The 22940-nt window shown below is 37.7% G+C and overlaps 1 protein-coding gene across 3 annotated transcripts in view; it reads left to right on the top strand.

The window, feature by feature from the left end:
* UBE4B (ubiquitination factor E4B) overlaps positions 1–22940 on the top strand; it is a 119448-nt gene that overhangs the window by 79417 nt on the left and 17091 nt on the right. For all 3 annotated transcript variants that reach the window (XM_031962895.1, XM_031962894.1, XM_031962893.1), the window contains 12 exons: positions 629–712; positions 2813–2869; positions 3752–3868; positions 3970–4068; positions 5217–5330; positions 5668–5866; positions 6271–6409; positions 12336–12435; positions 14415–14542; positions 14957–15055; positions 15898–16133; positions 20407–20533. In XM_031962895.1, the coding sequence (XP_031818755.1) occupies positions 629–712; positions 2813–2869; positions 3752–3868; positions 3970–4068; positions 5217–5330; positions 5668–5866; positions 6271–6409; positions 12336–12435; positions 14415–14542; positions 14957–15055; positions 15898–16133; positions 20407–20533 (1499 nt within the window). The remainder of the gene's footprint in view (positions 1–628; positions 713–2812; positions 2870–3751; positions 3869–3969; positions 4069–5216; positions 5331–5667; positions 5867–6270; positions 6410–12335; positions 12436–14414; positions 14543–14956; positions 15056–15897; positions 16134–20406; positions 20534–22940) is intronic.

Raw genomic sequence — 22940 nt, 5'->3', positions numbered from 1 at the left:
AAACAGCTTTGATTATATCACACATGGTTTGAGCAGGTGATCTGTAGAAGAACTTTTCAGTTGATTCTTTTATGAAGTTGGCATGGGAGGGAATCTGCCTTCCACCTGGAAGGCCCACCTACAGGGCATTAAGGACACAAAGTCATCCACCCATCCATACATCCATTCATTCATTCAATAAATACATACTTGTCAAGTATTGGAAAGCATTTGATGAGGTTTGAGTTCCACAAGAATCTGTTGAGCTCCTGGGTACTTAGGGGACTCAAAGATTTCTGGGTTGTGGTCCTTACTCTCAAGGACTTTTTGTAGCAGAAGGGATAAAACAAACATGTGGAAAACTACAGTAAGATTAAAAAAAACAAAAAACTTGTACTGTGTGCCATAAGGGACTCTGATAATTCACAGGGTTTGGGGTGGGCTTTGCTCACTCCATGATTCTTTTGTGCTTCAGGGTTTCCCTTGTTAGAGGAGAGCCTTGAATATCCCTATTGTGGGTGGGTACCTTGCTGCTTATCTGCATGCTAAAGACTACAGCCCAGAAAGGGGGCTTTATTGAATGCATCTGGTTCCAGTTTTTGAATTATCTTAACATTGTGCTTTTTCTTTCTTTTTTTTTTTTTTCCAGATCTTTATCCCTATTTTACAAGGTTTGGCTCTTGCTGCCAAAGAGTGCTCCCTTGATAGTGACTACTTTAAATATCCCCTTATGGTAAAGCTTTATTTTTAACCCTTTAATAGATGATTTTCTTTTCCTGAAGATTATGTTTAAATATTATCGACTCCCTCCTTTCATGGATAAGTAATACTTGCTTGTTTTCCTTAGTTTAAAATTATAACTTGAAGTAATTCGATATGGTTTTTTAGAATGTTTGGTATGAAGTGAGATGAGTGATGGAGGCAAATTTGAAGCCCTGCAATTAACACTTTGCTCATACCTTCAGTCAGGAAATATCTTACGAGTTGAGCAACTACTGAAATGTATCTCTTCATAGGGAAAAAAAAAAGCAGCTTAAAGTTAGTTTAAATTCTTGATTCATCTGCTAATAAGCATAACATGTTTGGGGTGCAAATTTAGCAATTTAAAGCAAATTATAATTTTAATTAGAGTAGAGCTCCATTTCATATTTATATAGTATTTTTTTGCGACTTGACACCATAAGCCTCTTTTCAGATTTTATTTTCTATGCAGAGAATTTTACTTTTCTACTGTATTTCTGCTCAGTTCTGAGAAAGTATTATGCAACATGGAGAGAGCTGTCTTCTAAATCCTCTTCAAATTATAGTTGCTGATAAAAAGATGGTCCTAAAAAGAGGAGAGCTCAATTTCCCAGTCTTTGAATTTGTGACATTGACTATTTGGAGGGGAAATATTTTGTTATTTGAACTGAATTTTTTTGAATTAGACACATTTGAAAAGACATAGATTTGGAATCAGATAGTATCCTCTACAAACAACTTATTAAAATATTTCAACAGAGGCATTTTATAGAAAAGCTTTGTTTTACATATATTACAAAAGGTTTCTTTCCCGCATGCTCTGTTGTCCTGTTACTAAATTGTGCCTCTTGCTTCTAGGGGAACCCAAGAAGTTTAATAGGAGAAGGATTAGATAGGGTTGTCCAGAAAAGCCAGGTTCAGATCTTTGCTCCTCTACGTGCATGTTCTGGAAGTAACCTCTCAGGCCTATGTTTTTTCCTACAAAATGAGAAATTTGGACAAGATGATCTGAGATTATGAGACTCCTTCTGGGAAGTAAACAGGAGAAATGTTATTTTAAAGACAAAATTTGAAAAGGGATCATATAGTGAGAAAAGCTGTCCTTGTGTGCTGTCTTTGTGTTAAGGACCACCTTAACACTGCCCATGCCATGTGGTTCTGTCCAGTCACATTATTCACTGTGAGACATGCTGTATCATTGAGGCTATCATTGGGATTGAAGAGTACCAGACAAAGAGTCATTCATGGGACATGGAGTTCAGGGTGGAAGCATCTTCCTGAACAACAATTTTCTTTTTCTTTCCTTTTTAAAAATTACACAAACATTTTCTTCCCAAAAGGAAGCTTTTCTTTTGTTTTAGCTTCTTTATTTGTGATTTAAGCTTGCTGTTTCAGATGAGACTTTTTGGTGTTAAATATCAACAGAATGTTCTGCTCTTGATCAGAAGACAAAAAGCCTCTGTTCCAGGGGACAATAGTGTGATGAAGTGCCATCATTGACGCCTGCACCAGAGGGGAGGCGTGGCCGTGGTTGGCGTGCCACTTATTCAGATCATCTTGGCATGAATTGTGACACTGCATGTGTGCTCTGCAGAGGCTGCTCCTGTCACTGTCCCCTAAAGCTTTGGCTGACTTTATTTTCGTCAGCATGGGGACACTATGACATCAGGACACCTAATATGGCTTATCAAGTGTTAAGTGACCCCTGTCATCCCATGACATAGGGGAAACAGGCTTCTCATGGAAAGGCAACAGCAGATTTCAAGCAGAATTTAGAGGCTTTTCAGAGATGCCAGTCAGCATATCTTTAGTTGTCATAACAATACCCTAGGAAGAATCCATGGCTTTTTGCAGTTCAAGTGCGAGTTAGCTTTAATAGTTTCTGTAGGAATCTTATGTACCTTGGTGAAGTGGTTGCCATTCTAACATCTAAAATATAAGGAGAACATTCACTCAACCAGGATCAGTATTTTATTAGTCTTTAATGCTTGTTAAAGATATAAACAGAACTGAAGTAGGTTGTGTTTTTTAATAGGTACTGTTTTTGTTTATTAGGTGAGCCCTGCTTGATTAAATCTTATTTTAATTGTAGGCATTAGGTGAACTCTGTGAAATTAAGTTTGGGAAAACCCATCCTATTTGTAGTTTGGTAAGTGTTGTTTGTTTTTTTCTCCCAACAACCATTACTACAAGTCTAAAACTTTTCCTCAAAATAATATTGGAAACATTACCTACTTATAAAGCATTTAATTAAACATTGAATAGTATGTAAATGTGAGCTATGATTATTAAAACCAATATTAATAACCAATATTAATAAGTAATTTATAGCAACTATTTTAAAATGCACTTTTTTGAGTGGTGAATTTCAAATGTTGAGGAATTAAAAAAAAAATTTAATTCTGTGTTATCCACTGTACACTGGAAACTATTCTATTTTCTAGGAGTACAAAGGCCAAAAAAGACAGTTAAAATGAATAAAGTAGGGGCAGCTAGATGGCACAATGAATAGAGTACCAGCCCTGAAGTCAAGAGGACCTGAGTTCAAATCTGGCCTGAGACACTTAACACTTCCTAGCTGTGTGACCCTGGGCAAGTCACTTAATCCCAATTGCCTCAGCCCCCACAAAAAAATTGGATAAAGTAGTCTGTGGCAAAATATAATTTAAAAAATTAATCTCCCAAGAACCTCCCATTCTTATGGGAAAAACAAGTATCTATATAAATGTATAAAGAAAAGTGGTGATATTTTAAAGTATTTTAGAATAGAGTGTTCATTAGTTATTAATAAGTAGTTCCTATAGAAAAGAATTGAAACTTTTGGCAGGGTGAGTTCATTTGATTCAAAGTATTTGCTTTGGAATTTGAAAGTTGAAATCATGTCCAACAGAGGTGTGTGAAATTGTATGAAGCTGAGACAAGAAAACATCACAGACTTCAGCAAAATAGCCTATAGACAATAGTCTTCTATTACCAGTCGCAGACTTCTGGGCATTGACTATGTGTCTCGCTGACTTGCATGTCTTTATAGGTCGCCTCTTTGCCTTTGTGGCTGCCGAAGTCCTTAAGCCCAGGTTCTGGGCGGGAGTTGCAAAGACTCTCTTATTTGGGGGCCTTCTTCAGTCTCTCTGTCTTTGCTGAGGATGATGTGAGTATCTGACTATTGACTGTCTGTACTTCTTACCTGCACATTGACCTGTCCCTCCAAAGGTCACTTTGTAGAGCTTGACCATGTTTTTTCTCTTCCAGGTAAAAGTGGTTGAAAAGTATTTCTCAGGGCCTGCCATTACCCTAGAGAACACCCGAGTGGTCAGCCAGTCACTACAGCATTACTTGGAGTCAGCCAGAGTAAGTGTTCAGCCAAGTGAGGTTTTTCTTTTTTTTTTTTTTTTTTTTTTTATTTAATAGCCTTTTATTTACAGGTTATATGCATGGGTAACTTTACAGTATTAACAATTGCCAAACCTCTTGTTCCAATTTTTCACCTCTTACCCCCCACCCCCTCCCCCAGATGGCAGGATGACCAGTAGATGTTTAATATATTAAAATATAAATTAGATACACAATAAATATACATGACCAAACCGTTATTTTGCTGTACAAAAAGAATCAGACTCTGAAATCTTGTACAATTAGCTTGTGAAGAAAATCAAAAATGCAGGTGGGCATAAATATAGGGATTGGGAGTTCAATGTAATGGTTTTTAGTCATCATCCAGAGTTCTTTCTCTGGGCGTAGCTGGTTCAATTCATTACTGCTCCATTGTAAATGATTTGGTTGATCTCCTTGCTGAGGATGGCCAGGTCCATCAGAACTGGTCATCATATAGTATTGTTGATGAAGTATATAATGACAAGTGAGGTTTTTCACAGAAGAGCCACAAATGATCTCAATAACCTTCGAGATGATGGTAAAAATTCAGTTTATAAGCATCAGTTGCCTGCTTCATGTAAGATAACCATGCCAGGCTCTGGGGAAACAGTAATCCTTACCCTCAAAGAGCTGGCAGTTTTCTGTGCTCTGCATCATTTGTGCTGATGCCTTCTTGGAGGGCTTTCAGGCTGATTTGTCTTTCCATTATTGAGACGTTTGTGTGGAAATACTCACATTCTCCCCCTTGATCCCATTTTTGAAGTTAGCACGGTGGTGGAAAGTACAGGACTCCTCTTTGTCCAAAACTTCGATCAAAATGCCGAGGTATAACTAGAATGATCCCAGGCTTGTGTGTGTACTGAATTGTATAAATACTTAACTCTTTGTTGGGCCAAGCAGATTGTAAAAGCAACTTTGGACAGTAGAAATGGTCCTTTGTCTATCCCGTCAAGGTCCTCAAGCCCACTTGTTTGCACCCTAGAGCTAGTTTTATGATGTCGTTGGAGCTGGACAAATACCTCTCCTGTGAGTGCTGCTCTCAGCATGTTCTTCTGTAGAGATCTTAGGTGGAAAAATTCATTCTTCAAGGCAGCTGATCTCTTCTTTCTTATTCAAAATTACAGCAAGAATTGTTCAAGATCCTACATAGTATTTTGCTGAATGGTGAAACTCGTGAGGCAGCTCTCAGTTACATGGCAGCTATTGTCAATGCCAACATGAAAAAAGCGCAGATGCAGGTAAGGATGTCTGAGGCTGCTCCCCTCTCCCAGTGGTGATGGGAGAAGCTGAGTATATGGCCAGCTTCGTATGGGAGGATGGTTTTTCGAAGGCAGTGACAAGAACCTAGAACTGGAGGTATTTGATGGATTATTCCATTTGTAAACTTGCGACAAGCCTCTGTGATACTTGCCTTACAGCCTCCGTAAAGACCGGCTGACGTTAGGCCCCCCAGCCTTCCTGGAGGCACATGGCTTTGATTTTGGGTTGCCTTTTCAGGGTATAATAGGAAATAATATAATAGGAAGGCCAATGATTTTGCTGTTCTGAATCAATATATCTCTTCTTGTTTCACAGACAGATGATCGGTTGGTGTCTACAGATGGGTTTATGCTGAATTTCCTTTGGGTGCTGCAGCAGTTAAGCACAAAGATTAAGCTAGAAACGATAGATCCCACTTATATATTCCATCCACGGTGTCGTATTGTTCTTCCAAGTGATGAGACACGAGTGAAAGCAACAATGGAGGAGGTTACTAGTTGGATGACTGAACTTTGTGAGTGTTGTCTATTGTTTCTTGCTCCTAAGATTGTCAGAACTCTTATCATATTCTGATGTTACTGATTACCTGGCATTTTAATGTTTGTTTTAATTTCATTTTCCTAAATAAACTTTCACCTTTTCTTAAAATGTTGTTCTTTAATTTTCCATTAGGAATAATACTTTTTGCTGAGTTGGTATGTTAATAGTTTTGTTTTGTTTTGAAATCTCTCTGTTTTGGGGGGATGGGTGTCTTTCAGGCTTTAAAAGGGTTGACTATGATGGACTGTTTCCATTGTACCATAATTCTGTTTTTTAAAAAGTTTTTTGCAATAGCAGTGAAATTGTGGGGAAATTAGCATGAAATATTTTAAGCACTTTAGTTTTTTTAATTCATTCTCCCCTTTTTTGTTTTCCTAGATGGAGAACAGTCTCCATTTTCTGAGCCGAAATTCCCTACAGAATGCTTCTTCCTTACGCTACACGCCCACCACCTCTCTATTTTGCCAAGCTGTCGTCGTTATATACGCAGACTCCGGGCCATCAGGGAGCTTAACAGGTTAGAGCTTTGTCTATCCCGTATATTTGTCACCTTTGGCATTACCTAATATCCAGATTATGTGTCACTATTCACAATCCATATCCCTAGTAACCTTGCATGTAAGAAATGCCCATGTTTGTAGCACACTTATTGACCACGTGCATTCAAAGTCTAAATAGGAATAAGGGTGACTTAAACATCAGTAATGAATTGTAATGTTCTGACAGGGCATATTGTTTGTAGGATTCATATTTCTCCTGTTGAATGTCCTTGAGTCTCTTTAGAGTCTTTGAAAAGAATGTCTTGTTTGCTTCTCTGAACTGCAAAGTTTGGAAAGTATCCTGATCCACCTGTGTTAATGAATTCTTTTAATGACTTGCTTTAGAATACCTTCTCATATTTGTTGTGCATTTTCCAAAAGATGAATGAAAGGCTCCTATCTCAAGAAACAGCTTTTCAATTTGGGGAAATCTATATGGTTTGTTAGAAATAACTCCTATAAAAATTATGTTTGCTTTTCTTCATATGACCATTGGTTAATTCAAGTCTTCTGCCACTTTAGATACCATGTCTAATTATTTATTTTATGATACATAACTGAAAAATAAAAGCTCCACTTGTGCTTATTGTATATTATATATTTTTTTTAAAAAGCATTTTATGAAATGTGAAGCAAACTTCAAAATATTTTATCAGAGATTCTCCCTTACATATGATGAGTTCATATAATCTTCTTTGATATAACAAGGCAAGGGACATTTTTTAAATGAAGTTTTATTTTCAAACAAAGATTCTTCTCTCCTTCTCATATCTCATCTTGTCCTCATTGAAAAGATTAAATAAACAAATAAAGCCCCCATTTACACACATGTATAGTTTAGCAAAAAGTTGAGGATTCCAACAAAATCCAAAAAGTCCAAAAAATGTCCGTCTATAGTCTGAGTTAATCACTTGTGTCTCAGGAGACGGGTAACGTTTTTTATCATGATTCCTCTGTAATCGTGGTTAGTCTTCATAATGATATAAGTTCCAAGTCTTTCAAAGTAGTTTTTACAATATTGTTTTATTCTGTAAATTATTTTCCTGAACTTACTCACTTCACTCTGCATCAGTTTATCTAAAATCAACCCTTTTGTCATTTCTTTTAACATAGTAGTATTCCATAGAATTCACATTACACAGCTTCCACAAATTGATTGGCACCTCACCAGTTTTCAATTCTTTGCCACCCATAAAGGACTACTGTAATATTTTTATATTTATGGATCCCTGTCCTCTCTCCTTAATCTTTTTTGTGGTAGACATAGTAAACTATAGTCTACTATATATATATAGTGGTAGACTATAGACACAGTGATGTTTCAGGATCAAAAGGGTATACACTGTTTTAAAGCTTTTTTGATTATAGATCCAAATCGAGCATCTATTAAAGGCTTATTGTATTCCAAGGATTGGGCAAAGCACTTGGGGTACAAAGACAAGCATAAAACAGTCCTCATTCTCAAGGTGAATGTATTCTAAAGGTAGAGACAATGGGTAGTCTGAGAGGAGAAGGCACTGGTAGCTGGAGGAGCCTCCATGGACCCACCTGCCTTTTCTTAGCCTGAATCTTGAAGGAAGCCACAAGTTGTAAGAGGTTGCAGTATTGAGGATTATTTAAGCACCTGCTGTGTGAAGGACCACTAACTGCTGTCGTTACTAACTGCTATCATTACAAACTAACTGCTAACTGCTGTCGATACAAAAAAGGCCAAAGGGGGCCTATAGTCTAATGCCAGAGACGGTATGAAAATGAATATACATTGAAGGATATGTACAGAAAGTTGGAAATAAGCTCTGAGGGAAAACTTCATAGTAAGGTGGAATTTTCATGGAATTGCTCTTTATCTCTTCATCTTTTTGTGGCCTCTCAGGAGAGGCTCTCTACATAGATGCCTCTATTTTCTTTGCTCTCATTCTCCATTCTCTTCTTCATTCTTTACAATCTGGCTTCCAAGCTCATTTTTCAGCTGAAATTTAGCCTCTCTGAAGTTATCAGTAAATTTTTCTAAGCTATTTTTTTCAATCAACAAAAATTGGCCTTCCCAGTACTCTCTTGCTTGCCAAATCTCAGAGTTCATCTTTCTTGACCTCTCCATAGCCTCTGACGCTTTTAATCACTCTTTTCTCCTCAAAACTCTAGGTTGCCACGACACTGGTCTCTCCTGCTTCTCCTACCTATTGCTCTTGATGGATTTCCACCTAGCTTCCCCTCATGAGGCCCATTAGCTGAGAGTACCTCTCAAAGATTTGTTCTGGACCCTTCTCTTTCTGTATACAATTTATTTCTCTTGGTGATTTCATTAGCCCTCATAGTTTCAACTATCATCTCTATACAGATGATTCCCAGGTTTGTTTGGGACCTCTTCCCTTACCTTAAAAACAGTAGACTGGTGCATAGTGGAATGGCATTACTCTTTTTCCTTGGGACCTCTTCCCTTACCTTAAAAACAGTAGACTGGTGCATAGTGGAATGGCATTACTCTTTTTCCTTGGCAATCAGGCAAGAAACCTGCCATATGGCTCATGTCCGTGAGGGACAGCCCATATACAAGCAGGACATTAGGATGTCATGTTAGAGGAATGAGGAAACTTGATAACATGGAGGGGAAGAGGTTATAAGGAGCTTCTCTTTGATAGGTAGCTCTCCAGTTGTGGAGCAGGAGATGACAGGCTCATGCTTTAGAAAAATCACCCTGGCAGCCAATAGAAAGAGACTCAAGGCAGAGAAACCATGTGGAGAGCTAGTGCAGGAGTCCTGCTGAGAGCTAATGAGAATTTGACCTAAAATTGTGTCATGTGAGTAGAGAAGGAGATGTTCTATATTGATTTGGCAGCAAACTGGGATACTCACAGTTATGGAGTCTGATGAGACTGAGAAAAGGGATAGGAGGAGATCTAGGAGAGAGCAAGTAACCTGAAAACATAGGAGATGGCAACCCATGGCGTCAGAGGACTCAAGAGGGAGGAGAATTGAGAGAAAAGATCATTGGGAAAACAGATTTTTGTTGATGGGAAAGAAAATACTTTTTTTTTTCTCCATAAAGATATCCTTGGCAACTTTGGAGACTCTAATTTCATTTGAATGATGAATGTAAAGTTAGGGTTAGAGGGGCTTGAAGAAAGGAAATGATATTTTCTCAAATAGTAGAAGATAACTTTCTCTCAAGAAGTTGAGCCACAAAAGGGAAAGAGGAGAATTAAAGTATGATAGCCAGCAGGGAGGGTAGGATCAAGTAGTGTGGGAGTTTGTCAACTTGGTGCTATTTGACCAGCACATGCCTCTGGGGAACAGAAATCTTCTTGCTTTGTGCCTCATTAATAACTCTGATCAACAGCATTCATAAGCACCTATTACCTGAATGGTCCTATGGTTGCTAGTTCCTGCATTCAAGGAACTAACTAAAGCACCTATAAAGGAGAACATTAAGAACTAAACAAGGGTCAGGAAAGGCTTTCACAAGAAGGTAGCCCCTGAGCTGAATCCTGAACAAAGTGAACATATTTAGGCTTTGGTAAAGATAGAAAGATGATGACGATATATACAGTTTGCTGGAGAAATTGAAAGGTGATGATATCGAGGGTTCATATTGTGAGGTTACTACTTCTGAGACTGCTGTGGAGACTGGGGGGAGATTTCTGAATGATGTAATTTGAGAAGAGGAAAGAGACAAATCTTGGTAAATGGCCTCAATTTAAAAAATAAAAATGGGGGGGGGGGGAATCAAATGTAAGGAAGAGACTTTTTTTGATATAGGGTATGATGGAAGGTTTGAAGAGAAATGAAATAAGAGATCAAATTGTCCTGTACATGGAGCTGGGTTGTGGGCTGCTTGCTATTATTTTTGAATCCTTCCTTCGTGTTCTTCGTGAGCTCCCATGGGTTCAACTCTTATGGGAATAGAGCCAGCTCTGCATTAATGCCTGGTGTCTGTATTTATGCCCCTGCTCTCCTGTTTTGTCTCAAACTTAACATTCCAGAATGAAATTCATCTTCCCATCCTCGGTCTACTACCCTCTTTCCCTTGAGGGTGTGACCATTTATTATACAGATTTGCCATTTTGAAATTGTACCTAGAATCCTCTCCCTTCCATCTTTCTCCATTTCAGTCAGTTACTAAATCTTGTCAGTTTTGATTTTTTTAAAACTTCTTTCAATTTGTTCCCTTCTTTCCCTTTATATTTCTCCTGAATTCAACTTTTGTTGCCTCTTTTCTGAATTGTTGCAATAAATAGCCTTTTAATTGGTTTTTCTCCTCTCTACCCCACATCCAAAAGAATCACCTTAAAGAACAGGTCTGACATCATTCCCTTGCTCAAGAATATTCAATAACTCTGATTTTCCTATAGGATTAAATATACTTTCTTCACCTTGTCATTTAAGACCTTTTACAATCTAGCTTCAGGCTGACATTACACACTTATTTTCCTTCCTACTTTCTCTAAATTGAACATTCTTTCTCCCTACTCAAAAACTTGGCACAACCCATCCCCCAGAGCTGGGCACATCACTGTTTCCTCATTTTCTTCAGGATTCAGCTCAGGGGCCACCTTTTTGGAGAAGCCTTTCCTGACCCCTCTGTTTAGTTCTTAGTGCTCTCCTTATTTAAAATGGCTTTTTCCTTTTGCATGTTATATAGTCCCTTGAGTAAGTTCCTTGAATTCAGGAACTTCTACCACAGGACCATTCAGGTAATAGGTGCTTTGATCAACTCTGTTCTCCCGAGGTATTTGCTGTTAAATATAACCAACTTGTCAAACTCAACACCAGATTAATTTGTGAAATGTTTAACAAAAATATATACAATATATAATACAATAATGTTAATTTATTATTTTTTAATTCTATATGTGACCAATAATAGTTTACCACTCAGCTCATTGTTAAAATGGAAGAGAGATTCCCCCTGGATGATGATATCTCCTCCCCACATGGCCCTTTCTGTAACTCATTTTGTGTGGATATTTTCCAACTCCCTTGGTATTTTTGAATCTTTATACTTTTATAGTCAGTCAAGAGTTTGTCTTAATTCAGTAAGAGGCAATCATGCGGGTAAAAAAATAGCTCAATCAATGCAGTGGCCAATCTGGACTGTAGAGGATGGTGGAGAAGTAGGCCTCCTTCCTTCCTGTTTGCAAAGAATGGGGTTGTGCGGGTATTTGAGGCATTTGTTGTCAGACGTAGGCCACGAGTCCATGTTTTGTCTAACCATCCCTTTGTTCAAAAGGAACGGTTCTCTCTAGGATAGGTTGATGTTATTAGGAACTGACAGTATTAACTTTTAACTATTTGTGATACATTTTTAAAAAGAAAAGCAGCACAAAAGATAAGAAATTTATAGTCTGGGATAGGGAGTAGCCCTCCCAAGGCAGCAGAGGGATTTGTACAGGCGGTCCAGTCTCTTTGCTGGCAAGATGCCCCATCAGTTAGATCACAAAATGCATTGAAGTATTCACATTTTTTCATAATCCCTGGATGATGTGTTTAAGTTTTTTTATGGAGATTCCTTTTTTTCAAAAAAGGAAATTCTTCCCCATAGCCTCCTATACCCAGATACTTCCTAGCTCAGCTCAAAGTTTTTAGAACTTTTATTTAATAATAAAGATAATGAAAAAGGAGATCATTCTGTTGAAAACCCAGTCTTTTGATTTCATAAGTAAAAATAAGTACCAGAGCCTTGATATTTGTTGAAAGAAATGTTTTCATCCTGAGAGAATAAATAAGGAAACATAATGCTTGTGGTCACCACACACACACACACAAACACACACACATCCCATATTACCATTATAAAAGGATATACTGTCACTTTCTGTGCAGACTGATTCATGTCATAATACATATTGAATAGATAAAAATGAATACACTTCCCTTTTTTAGATTTTGTTTTTTTTTTTATTCCAGAACTGTGGAAGATCTTAAAAATAATGAAAATCAGTGGAAAGATTCCCCTCTGGCAACTAGACATCGGGAAATGCTGAAACGTTGCAAAACTCAACTCAAGGTTTGTACTGCTTAATTGGTATAAATATCCAGTGACATCAGAATTAAACTGATAGTCATTTTGTAGAGTGGTTCCAATTTTGTTCTATAGACTTGGAGATATTCTTCTGGAGAGTGAATGTACTCTATCTCCTGCACATGGGGTCCTTGGGGAGAGTGGGCACTAACTTGTTTGTACCCCCTGCTCTGGAAGTCATTTTCTGCCTTTGAGAAATCCTCATGAAGTTCCCCTTGGATACATCTCTCCATGGGCTGTGTTCTTAAAGTCTCAGCAGTCGGTTTTGTCTTAACATGTGCCTCACCTTGCAGTTTAGATGTTGACAACAGCCCCTGTTCTCTGGGAACATTGCTACTGAAGTTGATGGTGAACTCCTAATTGTCTGATCTTTTTAAATTCCATAAGGTCATCAAAAGACAACAAATTGTTCTTTCTCAAGAGTCCTTTATACCCTGTGGAGCCTGATTCTTTCACCCAATCACAAGATGTTTCCTGTTGGTTCCATCGGCTTTCATCTAAAATCCACAAGCCCCTATAATCTTTTCAGATTGATTGAGGGCCTATTCATACTTTGTTTACTTTTCAATGATTCACTGGAGATGTCTGTGATCAATTAGGAAGGGGTACAACCCTGACATGTACACATATATTATCTTGACAGCTGACCTAGCCTAGTGAGAACTGGTTCCCTCCCTCTCTCCCCTTTTCCCCGCTCCTCCAATCTAGTCAGAGGAGCCTTGGTTATTAGAAACAGAGAGCTTTTGCTATCAAAAGGAACTTAACCACAGGAGCTGAGAACATAGATTCTCCCCTAAACTAACCTAAGCTGAAGAATGGGGTCTTTTCCTTTTATTATTATATTATCCATATCTCATTTGTCTGTTTACTATTAATATTAACCTTACTTGGCTAAATCCAAATTCCTGGAATGATAAAATTAAAGGAAGATTTTTTGACATTTTTCAACTACAGGAATCAAACTGAGGCATTTTATAAACAAAATTACCTAAGAGAATTCTTTTACATGCTGCAATTTTATATATCCTCTTGGCCCATAAAAATGGAACAAGCTTAATTAGAAAGAATCATAATTTACAGATTAAACTACATTAAGAGGGTTCATAGTGGTCTAATTGAGTGGGGAGATTTGCAAGCCTATGGAGTTCAGTCAATCTTTCTGCAAATAGCTAAATCAGAATTATTTTACTATATATTTCATTTTATGTAATTCCTCATTACTTAATAAATACTTGTTTGATCTTAGCTAAAGCATGAGTGGTTAGACTTGTAAAGTTTGTTTGAAGATTATAAATAGTTGGATAATTCATAAATTTCACAGTTATGTTTCTTTGGCCAACGGCATGACAAAGTGATTGTGTTTTTAGCCAGAATGCACACTGTAAATGGAAACAACTCCATTAGCCAAATCCTCAAAACTTCTTTACATGGTCTTCATCTCCAAGTACACCCTAGCAATATGGAGATAATATAGTGAATATTAGTCATATTTAGAGAAAGAGATGAAATAGAGGGGATCACAATTGCATTAACAGAAACACTTTTTCAGTTTTGAGTTGTTTTTATTCTCATACATGTTCTACTCTTTAAGGGAACTCTTAAGGTCACAGGGAAAGAACCCTAATTTAGAGATTTGGAAAACAAGGCCCCAGAAGACTGGAACGATGACCAGAGATCCACAACTCATGAGTGGGGAAGCTGAACGCTGCCCCATTCTTTCAGTAGCCAACCTGTTTCTCTGTGGTCTAAGCCTGAGTCTTCAAATGCATTTAGAAATAGACAAGGCTTCTTATTGATAGAAAAAGTCATGAATTGACATTATCTGTATTGTGTTTTTGCCTGTTTTGTTCAATATCTCACTCTGATTGGGCCATGCCCAGCTTGACATCTTTGGTCTAATTCATCCTGCTTGTATGTATGTGTGCACTGTATTCAGTGGGGCCATTTCCACCTTGTTTCTGCAGAAATTGGTGCGATGCAAAGCCTGCGCTGACGCAGGTTTGCTGGATGAAAACTTCCTGCGAAGATGTCTGAATTTCTATGGCAGCGTAATCCAGCTGCTGCTGCGCATCCTTGACCCCGCCTACCCTCAGTAAGTCTACCTTGCCTTCTTTCTTGTCTTTAGCATCCTACCTAACATGTTAGCATTTAGAGATCCTCTAAGTCCATGCCATCTTGGGCCTTCCTTGATTTAACTCAAGCTCAAGAACAGCATAGGCAGTGCATCTGGTGTCTTTCCATCCCTTGCAAGTAAGTCAAGACAAATTGTCAGTGGACAGCCAGTGTGCCAAGGTGTTGTGTCCTTACCTGTGTGGGCTTCAGGACATTGGGGCTGATTGAGAGCACAGGACAGCCATCAACCCTGTCTCTAGCCTCCTATGTTAGTTGTGAACCAACTGCTACTGAGATGTCAGGGGATCAGGGGCCTTATTCCTATTTCTTAGCTCTACTTATGAATTTGTTTGCTTGCTTGTTTGTTTGAAGTTGTGCTTTCTCTCTTTCACAGTATCACACTGCCTTTAAATCCAGATGTCCCTAAGGTGTTTGCAGCATTGCCTGAGTTTTATGTGGAAGATGTTGCTGAATTTTTATTTTTTATTGTACAGTAAGTAAAGTCCATTTCTGACCTTAGTGATGCTCAGATTGCTGTAGCCCTTGATCATTTGCCAAGAGTTCTCCTTAGAGCAGCTTGCTGAGGTATGTTTTCTCACCAGCATGAATCCATCTACTTTACAGATGAATGTTTGATAGATTAAATTTTTGTGCTGGATTTTAGGGTGGCTAAGGAACAGAAAAGGAATCTCTCTTGGTGATACTTCCATGGTCTAATATGGGCTCCAATTGTAACTCATTTTGCACTTATAAACTTTATGGCACTTGAGAAACAGCACTACAAGCTTTCATTTTGACTGCTGTCTTATGCTTAATATTTTCTGTTTGTTGCCTTGACAGACTGTCTGGGGGTTGAAAACAAATCCTGGTGTAAAGAGTTAGTTCTAGTAAGAGCTCTGAGGGCAGTAATAGGGATTGAGTGTATTTAAAAAAAAAAAAGAAGAAGAAGAAGAAAAAGTGAGTGTGTTTAATAGGGATGGAGTTAACTGGTACATGGAAATGGACAGAGAGTGGTATGGGAAATAGGGCTGGAGCCTGGGAACTAGAAGAACTTTCATTGTTGGTTCTTTAGTTTTGTGCAGTATACAACATTTTAATAAAAATCTCCCCATGTGAAAAAGGAGAGAGAACTGAAAGATTTTGTTTTCATTCGTCATTTTGAGGCTGAGGAGTTCCTATATGTTATTCTATGTACCTGATTAAATCATAAGTTGAATTTAGGAATAAAGAAGTATTAGGTGTTCAGTTGCTCAGCCATAATACTATTTATTAGGTTGTATCGAGTGCCCAATGGCAAGGCTTCATTGTTTTTTTCTATTTTCTCTGTCTGCTAAGATACTCACCTCAGGTGCTGTATGAGCCCTGTACTCAGGATATTGCCATGTTCCTTGTTGTGATGCTCTGCAACCAGAACTACATTCGGAATCCATACCTGGTGGCCAAATTGGTGGAGGTTATGTTCATGACCAACCCTTCTGTCCAGCCACGGACTCAGAAGTTTTTTGAAATGATAGAGAACCACCCTCTTTCCACCAAGCTGTTAGTCCCCTCACTGATGAAGTTTTATACAGGTAAGGTGATCTAGAATTCTTTAATAGGGTTAGTTGGTGGTGGTCACAGTCAGGTTCATTTCTAGTGTTCCTCTCAGTGTTGTGTCTCATAATAACATCTGATATTTGTATAGTATTTCCTGCACACCAGGTATTATGCTAAGCTCCAAATATTTTCTCATTTAATCCTCACAACAATTCTAGGATGTAAGTGCTATTATCTCCATTTTTACAGATGAGGAAACTGAGGCAAACAGGTACAGCTTGTCCATGATCACACTGACCCATGTCTGAGAGCAGATTTGAGTTTTTTATCCAGGTCTTCCTCCAGGGCCAGTCCCCTGTTCACTACGCCAACTTCACTGCCCTTCATTTAGGAAGATTTTATCACTATTTGGAGGACATTTTGCCCAGTGTTACTTTTTAAGTCAAAGCAATAGCATTGCACATTTTTAGTTGGAATCTAGCTTGCGGTTGGTTACAGCAGGTTTTCTCATAAAACTAACTGTTTGAACCTGTAACTTACTCCATATTTGTATCATATCCCAAAGTCATTGAGCCAACTAAGCCTAAAATAAAATGACAGAGATAAAGTGTGTGAGTGGTGAGGGCATTGGGAATCAAGGGTGAACACCCATATGTAGAGGAGTTAACATAATGGCAGGAGGGGACTTGAAGGCAGTAGAGAAAGGGAAGGATGTAGTCTTGGGAAGGACTACAGGTATAGATGTTATTTTTTTTTTTCATTCAAGCAAAGGAAAAAAAGGCTAAGTGGGAAAGCAAATAGCAATCACAAATTAATTTGTTAAGAGAAAATGGTCTTCCAAAGAAATAAGAAATAATGGAACCAAAGTCCTTATTTCTTTTAGTCCAATGTCAGTGGAAGAGTGGATATTTCCGTTTCTACTCATGCTTAAATAAATTGACTGTCACTAAAAGACATATTGAGAATTTTTTTTTCTTAGTTTTGAAAGGTTGGGAGAACAATGGCATTGTTTTATATTTTTGTGTCTGGTTTTATATGTCTGGTTTGCAAAAAGACACCTGGATTATTATCTTTTACATTTAATCTGTTGTTTGATTGAAATATAAAAATAAAATATAGCCTCACACAAATAAGTAGTTGGAAAAGGAGTAATGGTTTCAAAGCCCTTTCAGATAGTTAAGGATATTCTTCTTGGATGCCGAATCAAAACTTGAATGGTCCTAGTTTATTAAAGATTAGCTCCAGTGTGAAATTTGAAGCTATGTTGATGAAGGTTTCACATTCTATTACATTAAAATCCTGTCTTGCACTTGAATCTATCTTTTATTCAGACATGATCATGCTGTTGCATTTATGAAATGTGCCAGGCAGTGGGGATTCAAAGACAAAGAAGCCCAAACAATCCTTGCCCTCAAAAGCTTAAATCCTCTAGTAAGAAACAATATGGACAAATAGATAAAAGTATCTATCCAGGGGTAGGGCTCGGGCTAAGGGACAAAAAGAGAAAAAGGTCAGGGACAGCTTCAAAAAAGCTTCATCACTTAAATTAACTCATTACAGGAGGAAGAGGTGATCAAGAAATGCATACCTAGCACGAGGGATAGCCTGGGCAAAGACACAGAGATGGGAAGTGGAGTGTTATGTAAAGGGAAAGAGTAAAACGGTCAGTCTGAATGGACTATCAATCACAAAAATATGTGATAAAGTTGGAAAGGTAGGAGTCAGGGTGTGAAGAACTCTAAATGTCACATAGTGTCATGTGTTTTAGAGTAGAGGTAATAAGGAACCATGAACACTGTCACTTTGGGAAGTGACAGAAGTTGGATTGGAATAGAAGGAAATGAAAGATATTAGATAATTGCCATGGCACTTACCAGGCAAAAACTGCCAAGGGCCTAAACTGGGTTGGTGGCTGTGGGAGTGGGAGAGAAAGGGACAGATGAGAGTGACTATTGAATAGGAAAATGAATTGGACAGGACACTGGAAATATGAGTGAGTTATAAGTTAAGGTTGTAAACATGTGGCTCAAAAAAAGCATGGAGGGTGTTAGGGAAAGGTAGCACATTTTGTTTTGAATGTGTTATGTTGGTGATGCCTGTAAAACATGGAACTTGAATGTGTCCAGAATGTGATGGGGATTAAATTGCCGGTGTGAGAAATCAGACTAGAAGGCAAGACACTTGGGGCGTCTTCATTGAGACAGTAATGGAACCTTGAAAGCCAATGAGGTCATCCTAGGAGAAAATCTAGATAAAAGAGAAGTACAATTGAACTTGAGATAGAATATGGATGCCAGCAAGAGTCTGTGAAGTAAGGGCCATTGAAGGAAACAGACCCCCAGAGAGGTTAAGATACTCATCCCAGGTCACGCTTAGCAAGTTAATATTGGAGCCTAGGTTGAAATGTCTTTTGTTTTCAAATCCAAAGTTCTTTACACTCTCCTTATACAAAGATCTCATTATAAGTGGCAAAATGATGCTGTTGCCTGCAATTGGTCACATGAAACCTGATCCATTCTTAACTTAGGACATGGTCAAGGAAATACTTGACCAAATAAAATGTTATTTCAGAAATGATAAGTAGTTATCCATCTAAAATCATCAGTAAGCATTATATGTAATGGGGATAAGCTAGAAAAAAGCAGTTGCTCTATTTGCTTATCTGTGAACTCTTGAGCTTTCTGACACCATGGAAGAGAGCTTGGCAAAAGTCTAATTAGGAGGATGTCCTGTGATATAGACTCAAAGACAGAAGGCCCAGATAAACTTGGTGCACTGATACTAGTAATAGGAATTGTATATTGCAATAAATAAAGAAGGTAGAGAAAGCATTTATTAAACATTAGCCACAGACATCAGATGCTATATATTTGCAAACGAAGTAGAAATAGCTATCTTGGTTCTCATGAGTCATTCTGGGTTACACCAGAAAATTTGAGTCCCCAGGCTAACCCATCCTCTTGATGGGTTATCTAATATATATATTCTTATTATCTTCATTTGTCTTTATATACATAAAAGCACCTTTAAATCTTGAAGTTTCCTGAACTCCAGAAATTACTCATACTTTTTACTTGTCTTTTCATTTTATATTGCTTTCATTTCCAAAAATATCTTTCCCTCTTCCCTTACTAAATGAACAATTTCTTTTGGAACAGATTAAAAAATGAAGAGGTAATTCAGATCTTGCCAGCATATTATCTGTCCAACAATATATGTAGTGACTTCATACCATATGTAGTGACTTCACACACATCATCGTGCTCTCTCCTCTGCCTCTGCAAGAAATGAGACACGTTTTCACAAGTTCTTTTTGGTTTTGGTTTTTCTATTTAAAACCTTTTAGACATTGTACCTTGTTTTTTGAGTTCTGTTTCTCTTTACTACATCACTTCATCACTTGTTATGCTCCAGCAATATTTATTTACCATGAATGCTAGGTCCTTCCTTTATTGATTGTCATCTACTTCTTTGTCCAGTTCCGAGCTGCCACCAAAATCCTGCTATATGTTTTGGTCAGTGTAGGAGTCTTCCTACTGTCCTTGACCTCTGTAAAGTTTTACCTGTCAGTATAATATAATATATACTGTCAGTATAATATAATGTCAGTATAATTTTTTTTTCCACAGAAATTTTGGGACAAAACTGAAATTTATTCTCACATATCTGCCACATCTCCACCCTCCTATCTAAGATGTCACCAAGGCCTGCTAATTTAACCTTTGTAATATTTCTATCTTAGACCCCTTTCTTCCCTCTGATATTAGCACAACCTTGGTGCCAGCATTCAGCCCCTAATGCATGGATTATTACAATAGCTGCTGGTGGGTCTGCCTGTCTCATACCTCTCCCCACTCCAGACTGTTCTCCATCTCCAAAAAAAGTTGCTTTTTGCTTCTTACTGGAGCAGGACTTAATTCAGTTAAATTGCTTGTAAACGTTTTGGATAATTTGGTGTTTTTGTTTTTGTTTTGTGTTTTTTTTAAAGAGGGAGAAGTGGGAAAATTTAGTTTCTGGCTGTTGCTAAGTTGTTTTTATTTGATGAAATAAAATCCTCACTCTTGTCATTGATTTCATTTTCCTGGGTGATTTCTTTCCCCTTTTTTGGGGGGAGAGGGGGGCGTTGTTTCAAAGAGATGTAGGCCTAAGGGATAAGTTTCTAGTTATTTCTCCTAAAATAAAGTCATATTAGGATGGCCTTTTGGCAGATTTGTATATTTAGGTCTCAAGTGGTAACAATCTTAATTGATTTTGTACAGAAGCATGTGGCCTTGACTCAAGCCCCTTCCTTCCCTGTTTCTTTTCTAGATGTTGAGCATACTGGAGCCACCAGTGAGTTCTATGACAAATTCACAATCCGCTATCATATCAGCACCATTTTTAAAAGTCTTTGGCAAAATATAGCCCACCATGGCACCTTTATGGAAGAGTTCAAGTGAGTATTGGATTTCCCATTACAATTTTTACTTTGGTGAAAATCTTGGATAGGAATTCTCTTGTCACTGGGCTTCATTGGGCAGACTTCTTTTGAGAGATGATAAAAAGCATCTTAGTTCACTTAACAACATTTTAAAGTATTAAATTCTGCAGAAATCTTTTGGATGCTGGGAAAAGGAAGTTTTGATAAGAAAGAGTGTATCTTTGTGGAATACAGTCTGTGAGGTTTTACTCACACATACAACTGTAATAAACAAAAATATTAGCGAAGTATAAAACAAGCTGAAATGAGTAGGAGATCTGGAAAGATTTAATATAGTAGCTCTTTTCATTGGGTCTTAAATTTTAGATAGGAATATAGAAAGTGAATAGGGATATGGGAGGACTGTTGAGATTAACTCAACTTCATGGACTCAGAGACCACAGGGAAATCCCTAGGTATGCTTGGAATAAAAGAATGGGCATTTGGGGAGTGGACATGGTGGAGCTGAGATTATAAGGCAAGAAGTATATATTTTGGGATCAGAATATGGAATACCCTCTTAGCCAGCCACAGAAAACAAGTAATCTAATGGAAAATTCAATTCAAGAAGTATTTATTAAGTGTTTGCTTTGTTAACACAGTTTTGGGATCCACAGTGTGTGCACAGCATGCAGATATAAGGAAGTTACATTTCTTCTGTTATCTCCCTTGATCATCACCCATCTGTAACACTATGCTCGTTCTTGGCTGCATATCTGAGGAAAGGCCCCTGTTAAACTGGAAAGTATTCAGAGGACCATGACACAAGTGGTACGGTCTTGAGATGGTCCTTTGTGAAGATCCATGCAAGACTTAGGAGAACAACTAAGAACAACTTAGTATGACAGATCATTAAGTCACTGAGAGGTCCCTAGCTGACTAAGAGATAAATCAGATTTGGTCTTTATGGCCCCAGAGCAAAGAAAGAGAATAGTAGACAGGTATTGCAAAGATAGATTTAGACTGGGGATCAGCCTTATAGTGATGGACCATTGTCATTATTTCTAGAGGCCATGGGGGTCCCACTCACCAGAGCTATAAAAGCAAAGATGGGATGATCATTTCTTAGTTGTATTGTGGTAGGGAGTTTTTTTTGGGGGGAAAAGGGGAAGTGTTTGGTCTAGATGACCATTGAGGTTCCTTCTAATGCTGGAATTCTATAATTGAACTCTGATAAAAGGAATAGTAAATTAATGATTTTGGAGCAGAAAAGTGATGTGATCAGATCTCCTTATAAAATCAGATTTGTCTGGCATCAGTATTCATTCAATTAGCAAACATTTATTAAGACTCTAGTGTATGCAAAACCTATTAGGTGATAAGATTAAATCTGGTTCCTGTTCTCATGGAGCCCAGAGTTAATCAGGAGATAAAACTCAAATATATACAAGTATGATGATGAAACATAATAGTGCATTAGACAGTTTTTTTTTTTTTTTTTAAGTCATTTGTGAGTGAATCAGTAAAGGTTTGATAGAGGAAATGACTTGTGGATTGGGCTTTATTAGAACAAAGGGGGAAAAAAACAGGCATAGATTATGAATAGAGTAAGTGATAAAATTATGAGGATCTTAAATGCCAGGTACAAGAAAAAAGGCATAGGGGTTACCCTAGAAATTTTGGCACAGAAGTGAAATGTTAAAATCATACTTGCATTTTTAATGGAATTTCTCTTTCTAAAAGAAAGTCATGCCCTAATGTCTTATTGTGACATGGAGATAGTTTTAGGTTTCAAAAGCTATGCCAATCAAATGTAAGTTCTGAGAGCTTCTACAGAGCTAATTTATCTCTGGTGATTGTTTTTATTAGAGAGCCAGCTCAAAAAAGCATTACCAATGGGTCATTGGTTTTTTGTTTGTTTGTTTTTTGGGTCAACTTGTAAGATAGTGTCTTTACCATTTCCATTTATGAAGCATATAAAAATACAAAATAGCCATCACCCTGTGTTGTCTTCTTCCATTTTAATGTTAATTGTGAGTTGTCAGTAATGGGGGCAGAGTGCCAGATTTAGATTTTAGATTCTTTCACAATGTAAACATTTAGAACCCTCAATGTGAAGTATTTGACACATAAAAAAAAGTGGATACACTATTTAAAGAAATGTATGATACATAGATGCACAGATGGGTAGATGGATGGATGAATGGGTGGAGATTCTCATTAAAATGGAAATCATAAGACATAAAGAAACTCTAACCAAATGGAAGAATGACTCAGATTTTCATTGGAATAAAAAATAAAGGAGTTAGCAGAGTTGATTTCATTGTGTGTCCTAGAATAAGTAGAAGTAGTTGATGGGACATTTGGCCATATTCCTTTGTAGTGCTCACAATGGGAGTAGGCAGAAGCCCACTATCAAAATAATAGTAGCAAGCATCTGTGA

This window comes from Sarcophilus harrisii, chromosome 3 (genome assembly GCF_902635505.1).
Source record: "Sarcophilus harrisii chromosome 3, mSarHar1.11, whole genome shotgun sequence".
NCBI lineage: Eukaryota > Metazoa > Chordata > Mammalia > Dasyuromorphia > Dasyuridae > Sarcophilus > Sarcophilus harrisii.
The sequence above is the reverse complement of the archived record's forward strand: the minus strand, read 5'-3'. Positions and strand labels throughout refer to the sequence as shown.